At 35.2% G+C, this 7,198-nt stretch overlaps 1 protein-coding gene across 1 annotated transcript; it reads left to right on the top strand.

The window, feature by feature from the left end:
• The first annotated feature begins 429 nt into the window (after nt 1–429).
• On the top strand, nt 430–6,351 carry LOC145090562 (putative LRR receptor-like serine/threonine-protein kinase At1g67720). Its single transcript, XM_079028716.1, has 15 exons — nt 430–608; nt 707–810; nt 1,436–2,473; nt 2,547–2,679; nt 2,877–2,948; nt 3,036–3,104; nt 3,194–3,265; nt 3,388–3,456; nt 4,350–4,504; nt 4,612–4,835; nt 4,915–5,041; nt 5,138–5,206; nt 5,286–5,472; nt 5,557–5,692; nt 5,775–6,351. Exons 2-15 carry the CDS (start codon nt 729–731, stop codon nt 6,102–6,104), a joined length of 2,763 nt encoding a protein of 920 aa, XP_078884842.1. The 5' UTR covers nt 430–608; nt 707–728; the 3' UTR covers nt 6,105–6,351.
• Nucleotides 6,352–7,198: the final 847 nt, after the last annotated feature.

Raw genomic sequence — 7,198 nt, 5'->3', positions numbered from 1 at the left:
GAGAAAACGATGAACATACACATAAAATAACGGGGTCGTAGTGCTCGTCTTCCATGTCGGAGATCGGAGTTGTGTGTCGGAGATCGGAGTTGCGTGTCGGAATCAAGTCGAAACATATACGGTTGATCCGGAGTAGGCATTCTGGATCGAATGAAATGGGTCGGGTCACTCGAAAAATATACTAAAATACGTTCCAAAACAACCCCTTCCGAAATATGTGATTATTTAAAAAAAAAAAAAAAAAAAAAAAAAAGTTAGACTACTCAATTTCCCTTCAAGAAAACATTGTATCTATCATCAAAGATCCTAAAAACCTAACTTAATATCATAAACTTGAGTAGGTGCCACATGGTTTCTTGTTGGTGGGCCCTCGGTGACCTTTCTCAGTGGCCAGTAAGTGACCTCCCTCTCCTGCACTCTCCTCACCTTTTTCTTCACTATCGACCGAAACAACCTCCTCTCATCTTCATCACCTCTCTTTAAAGTTTATATCTTTTTAGTAGCATCAAACAGAGGATCATTCTTCTTATTCATGCGCGTTTACCCGTATCCTCTCTTCTATTAGGGGGTTTCTGTTATTTAATAGACCCACTATTAAATAACACAAAGTACTGCTGTTCTCACCATTGGCTAAATAATGCAGTCACCTTTTTCATCTTTTTTGTGCTTTTAATCTTCTACTAGACTCTTTTGTAACTTTTTTCAGGCAAAGACAGAGGAGAACCCAGATGGGGACTGATCGTTTCTTGTTCATACTCTTCTTCTCTGTTCTTGTTCTCAATTTAGACATCACCACATCCCAGACTCCAGGTTCACCACTCTCTCTCTCTCTCTCTCTCTCTCTCTCTCTCTCAGTCTCTCTCTCCTTCTCTCTCAATTGCATGCATACGGTAATATTTGTTAATTGTGTAAGTGGGTTCTTGTTTTCTTGAACTTTAATTGCGTCCCTATATGAAATTGCGGTAGAATTACCCTTTTCTTGACGGGTTTCTTGATTGACGTGGGTTTCGTCACTTCGTGCCTCTTGAAGTTTCAATTTTTGTGTTCTTGTTTTTGTATTTCTCTTTGGGGTTTGCTTAGAACACTTCTGGGGTGATGTATTTGTCAATCTTTAATGTAGTTTTGACTGTAATGTGCATAAATTTAGTTATAAAAATTCTGACATTTGAGGCAAAGTTCTGGATACCATATTAAGAAACTTTTGGGTTCAAAATTTTGCCCTAATTGGAATACAAAGCTGCTATAAACTATGTCTTTTTGGGGAAAATTAGCTCATGACTTCATTAATGAAGGTAACTATATCGTTGTGCACCAGCCCCCAATTGTCGTCTCGTTTTTTCTGGCATTTGCAGAGTGAGAATAAGTTAATTAGATAGTAAAGCTATGATTATTCAAGTAATTCAACTGATTATATCGATTTGTTTATGCTCAACAGATTTTATAAGTATCAACTGTGGAGGTCAAAGCAATTTCACAGACGATCTTGGGCTTGACTGGATTCCCGATAATCAAATCATTTACGGGAACACGAGTAACATATCAGTCAGAAATGAAACAAGACAACAATATCAAACAGTTAGATATTTCCCAGGAGACAACAGAAAATATTGTTACACACTTGATGTTGAAAGCAGGACTAGGTACCTCATAAGAGCAACATTCTTATACGGAAATTTCGATAGCAACAATGTATACCCAAAATTCGACATCTCCTTGGGCCCCACTCATTGGGCTACAATTGTCATTTCAGATGCCAACACTATCGAATCTCAAGAACTAATCTTTTTAGCTTCAGGGACTTCCATTAGTGTGTGTTTATCAAATGCAACAACCGGGAAACCATTTATTTCCACCCTTGAGTTAAGACCATTCAACGGGTCTATCTACCTTACGCCTTTTGAAAACCAATTCTTTCTTAGTGTTTCTGCAAGAATCAACTTTGGGGCAGAAAATGAAGATCCGGTCAGATACCCGGATGACCCGTTTGATAGAATATGGGAATCCGATTTGGTAAAGAAAGCCAATTACTTAGTTGATGTTGCAGCCGGAACGGAAAGAGTATCAACGGAATCACCGATTGACACCGGAAAAGACGAACAGCCGCCTCAGAAAGTGATGCAGACAGCGGTTGTAGGGCGGAATGGGACTTTGACTTACCGAATGAATTTGGATGGGTTTCCGGGGTTTGGTTGGGCTTATACTTATTTTGCAGAAATTGAAGATTTACCCCCTACAGAAACAAGAAAGTTCCGTTTAGTCCTTCCGGGAGCACCAGAATTGAGTAAACCGGTTGTTAACATTCAAGAAAATGCTCAGGGGATGTATCGTTTGTATGAGCCTGGATTTGAGAACATAACACTGCCGTTTGTTTTGTCTTTTAAGTTTGGGAAAACAGCTGATTCTTCTCAAGGGCCTCTTGTGAATGCTATTGAGATTAGTAAATATGTGAAAATAAGTGATGGGTCTTTTGATGGTAAGTAAAAAATGAAGTTTCTTGAAAAAAGATTGAATTTTTTTTAATGATTATTGTTTTGTTTGATTTATAGGAGATGTTGCTGCTAGTTTAGTTTCTGGTTATCAGTTGTCAGATTGGGGGCAAGAAGGTGGTGATCCATGTTTACCTGTTGCATGGTCATGGTTGGTGTGTAATTCAGATCCTCAACCCAAGATTATCTCAGTGTAACTTCTTTTATCTTTCTTGATCTTGACCTAAAATTGTTAAAAGTTTTAACTTTTTAAGCAACCCATTTCGTAAAATTTGGTAAAGACTATCAAGTTGTGACTTTTGGTTGAGTATCTAAAATACCCTTCAAGATTGACATGTTAGATGAGTAGTTTGACAAAAAAAATGAGGTGTTATTTGACTTTTTATGCAGAAAATTGACTGGCAAGAACTTAAGTGGAAGCATTCCTTTGGATTTGACCAAGTTGACTTACTTAGAACAGTTGTAAGTTTCAATATTTACCTTTTCTTTCTTGATGTTTAATGAATCTTTGCAAGTTTGACCATTAACTTCTAATGTTGTTGACTATAGATGGCTTGATGGGAATGCACTCACGGGTCCGATTCCTGATTTTAGTGGATGTCAAAACTTAAAGATCATGTAACACTTTTTTTATATATTTTTTAATGATTTAATCATCCTATTTGATTTAATATTTTTGTAATCTAAATCATGATTTGACTACACAGACATCTTGAGAACAATCAGTTGAGTGGTGAGTTGCCTGCCTCATTAGCAGACCTACCTAATCTAAGCCAACTGTAAGTAGTAGCTTTATGTGGATTGGATTTTTAGATAAAGATTCATATTGTTTGTTAAGTTTTTATTGTTTAGCACCATATATATAATATAGTTGATTCTTTTTTGAATTTAATGTATGTAGGTATGTGCAAAATAACTTGTTATCAGGAGAAGTGCCTTCCGGTTTTCTGAATGAAGGCTTAATCTTGAAGTGAGTCTTTCTTCTTTACTCTTTTTTTTCTCCCTGAAATGATGTAATTCATTTCATGTTGCTTATAAGCCATAAGCATGTTTAGTTGTCTATTTGGTTGAATGGAATGAAATGATGAAGAAATGGAATGACCAAGGTAATGGAATAAGCAAGGTGATGGAATGAATCATTACATTCCATGATCATGTTTGGTTGACCTTTAGGAAGATAATGAATTTTAGTTGAATTTTTTATATTTCTATGTATATACAAGGCATAGTTCCAACACTATTCTATATATTATTTAAATCTCATAATAGATTTTACCATTTACAAAACAAAAAACTGAACATAACAAGAGCTCACTAAAACCGAAATGAGGTTATAAATAAAAAATAGGGAATATTACAAAAAAGAAACATTATGTTTTGGGCAGTTTTGTGATTATCACTAATACTTTATTTTTTAGTCAAACCATAAAAGTTTCAGACATTTTTCCAAATTAACCATTTTGACCTATCATCATGTTTCACCAATAATTTTGTTATATTAGTTATGCCGGTAATTTTCCATATTAGCCTTTTTAATATATTATATCAAAATCACGTCAAATTGGTTAAATTTTGGAAAAATGTCTGAAACTTCTATGATTTGGAAAAAAAACAAAATATAAGTGGTTAATTCAACTAAAACCATAAAATTTAGCTAATTGGAAAGGATCAGACTCCTTCACGAACGGTTCATTCCATTCCATCTAGCAAAACAAACAACTTTTGTTTCATTCCAATGGAATCAACCATTCCATTGCTTCTTCGATTCCGTCATAGCAAACACTACATTAGTGTTTTTATATCAATCAAAATATGATTCAAACACTTTTAGATTTACCATATTTCTTGTTTTCATGATCTCAGCTACACGGGGAACCCGAATCTTAGAAAAGAAGGTAGTGGAGGAAGACGAAATAGAAACATAATCATAGGATTAGCAATTGGGGCAGCTGCCCTATTTTTAGGGTTCCTAACCTCATGCATACTCCTTCGCCAACGCAAGAAATATCCCAAACAAGGTGAGCTCGCGACACCTGTCACGACACTTTCATGCACATGTTTTTCTTCTCCAATAATTAATTAATCCATTGGTGTTTTTATGTTTTTTCTTTTTTGTTTTTTGCAGAGCCTAAACATGGTATGCCTGTGATGAATAATGCAACCACTGAGGCTGCTCAATGCTTCACATTATCTGAATTAAGAAATGCTACAAAGAATTTTGAAAAGAAAGTTGGGTCTGGAGGATTTGGGACTGTGTACTATGGAAAATTAAATGATGGAAAGGAAATTGCAGTCAAACTTCTTGAGAATACTAATGTTTATCAAGGCAAGAAAGAGTTTGCAAATGAGGTAACTTTTGTAGTATAAAGTGACCATTGTTTCTATTCATAGTATATCTCAATGACATACTTTTTTGTTGTTGTTCAAGGTGACTCTTCTTTCAAGAATCCATCATAGAAATTTGGTACAGTTTCTTGGGTTTTGCCAAGAAGATGGGATGGATATTCTTGTTTATGAGTTTATGCATAATGGAACACTCAAAGAGCATCTTTATGGTTAGATCTTGTTGAATGTTGACCCTCTTTTGATCTTGACCCAATTCAAATTTCAAGTTTTTTGTTGTGATGATAAATCTTTATGTTTAAATTTAGGACCTTTAGCAAGGGCACGTGGCATTAACTGGATTAAGCGACTTGAAATTGCTGAAGAGTCTGCAAAAGGTATACTTTATTAGAAATCAATATATCATCAAGATTTTTGCTAACTTCGTCTTTTTTTTCTTTCAATTTGTTGTTATAGGGATTGAGTACCTTCATACGGGTTGTGTCCCTTCTATTATCCATAGAGATTTGAAAACAAGCAACATTCTTCTTGATAAGAACATGAGAGCTAAGGTTTCAGATTTTGGTCTCTCAAAGCTTGCAGTTGATGGGACTTCACATGTTTCAAGCATTGTTCGTGGCACTCTTGGCTATCTTGATCCCGAGTAAGTTTTTTCCATATTTCCAAATTACACAAGCTTATATAATCTCATTTGGCTCATAATGTAGATATTACTTGTGTATTGTAGGTACTATATTTCAAATCGTTTGACAGACAAAAGCGACATCTATAGCTTTGGTGTCATTCTTCTCGAGCTAATCTCAGGTCAAGAAGCAATTTCAAATGAAAACTTTGGCATCAATTGCAGGAACATCGTTCAATGGGTAACATAACTCCGATGCTGTTTGTTTTTTACTCAACGGATGAATTAAGCCCTAATAAGACATGTAAATTGTTTGATGACAGGCGAAGTTGCATATAGAGAATGGGGACATTCAAGGAATCATAGATCCAGCTCTTGGTAACGAATATGACATCCAATCGATGTGGAAGATAGCAGAAAAGGCTTTGATGTGCGTGCAACCTCATGGGAACATGAGACCTTCGATGTCTGAAGTTATCAAAGAAATACAAGATGCGATCTCGATCGAGAGGGGAGTAGTGGCTGCTGCACAAGAACGTAGTTCTGATGAAATGTCGAGGCATTCGATTTTGAACATGGGGTCTCTTGATTTAATGAGCAACGATCACGATTTGTCGATTGATGAGTCCATTAATCGACCTGGTGCGCGATAACGTCGATTCTCATGCGTTCTGTATTTCGATTTTTTCAGGTTATTTGATGTTTGATGTTTGAAATGGACGTTGGGTTTGGAGGAGTTTTTGTTAGAATGGTGGTGTTATGGAGGTGTGAGTTTTTGGTAATTTTGCAAGTTTTTTGTAGTTGTAGGGGTTGGGTGTAAATTTGGAGGTGTTTTGGACTTACATTTAAAATATTTTTCAATTTGGTAATTAATCGTAGAGTTTGTTCGTGTTTTGATGAGTTAAACGTTTTATTTGATAAGTGGTTAGTTGGTATATGTCTATCAAATGTCTCACTCTATATCAAATGCCCCACAAAACTTTGATCACTCTATGAAGCAAACCATAACCACTACATGATTCTAGTGTGATCAATAAAATAAAAAAATTAGGTAGAAGATACTTGATTTAACCAATAAATACTACCAACAAGAGAATATAAACATAGATCTAAAACTTCATGTAAAAATCTATCAACTTTTTAAGAAATGATGTTTAGCCCATAATAGAAACAAGGAACCAAACAATATTCTTAAAAGTAATTTTTTTTGCACATGATTGTAAAACCAAAATATTAACCACTTTTTTTCAAATGTGTAGATCCCTCACATCCAAGTGAGAAATGTTACGTACTCAATAAATGTTCCATAATTAATGTTTACCTTCAAAAATATTTTCTTTGTTTACCTTCAAAAATATTTTCTTTGTTATAGAAGATCACCTTTAAAGTCATTATGAAGCCCACACGTTTTAAGTGGGCCGATACGACTTAAGAAGTTGTCTGACACATCTCATACAGTTTGAGTATGTTTTGGTGAAATCAACACAAAGTCATGTTAAGACACAAAGTTGTGTTAAGACGAAATTGAGCTTTCCAATTAAGTGGTTTGCTTGTGGGTTCCCACATAGTGACAAAGTCACACAAAAATCTAATTTTCTCCAGTTTTCATAAGTCAAGACCCATTTTGAATGGTGCTCCCGTGTATATTAACAAGTACGACATGGATTCCCCTACTATGAGAGCCGAACGGTTAGGATGCAAAATTTCATAAAAGATTTTTAAGGTTTAAATCTTGCATACCCAAAAT

This window comes from Lactuca serriola, chromosome 1 (genome assembly GCF_051521515.1).
Source record: "Lactuca serriola cultivar US96UC23 chromosome 1, Lser_US96UC23_V15, whole genome shotgun sequence".
Taxonomy (NCBI): Eukaryota; Viridiplantae; Streptophyta; class Magnoliopsida; order Asterales; family Asteraceae; genus Lactuca; species Lactuca serriola.
The sequence above is the reverse complement of the archived record's forward strand: the minus strand, read 5'-3'. Positions and strand labels throughout refer to the sequence as shown.

What these genes read in the sequence shown, in the direction of transcription:
- LOC145090562 (XM_079028716.1), top strand. Translation starts at nt 729, where the DNA reads ATGGGGACTGATCGTTTCTTGTTCATACTCTTCTTCTCTGTTCTTGTT. An exon ending in CTACCTAATCTAAGCCAACT is followed by an intron (nt 3,266 to 3,387) that starts GTAAGTAGTAGC and finishes TAATGTATGTAG; the next exon opens with GTATGTGCAAAATAACTTGT. An exon ending in AGAAAGAGTTTGCAAATGAG is followed by an intron (nt 4,836 to 4,914) that starts GTAACTTTTGTA and finishes TTGTTGTTCAAG; the next exon opens with GTGACTCTTCTTTCAAGAAT.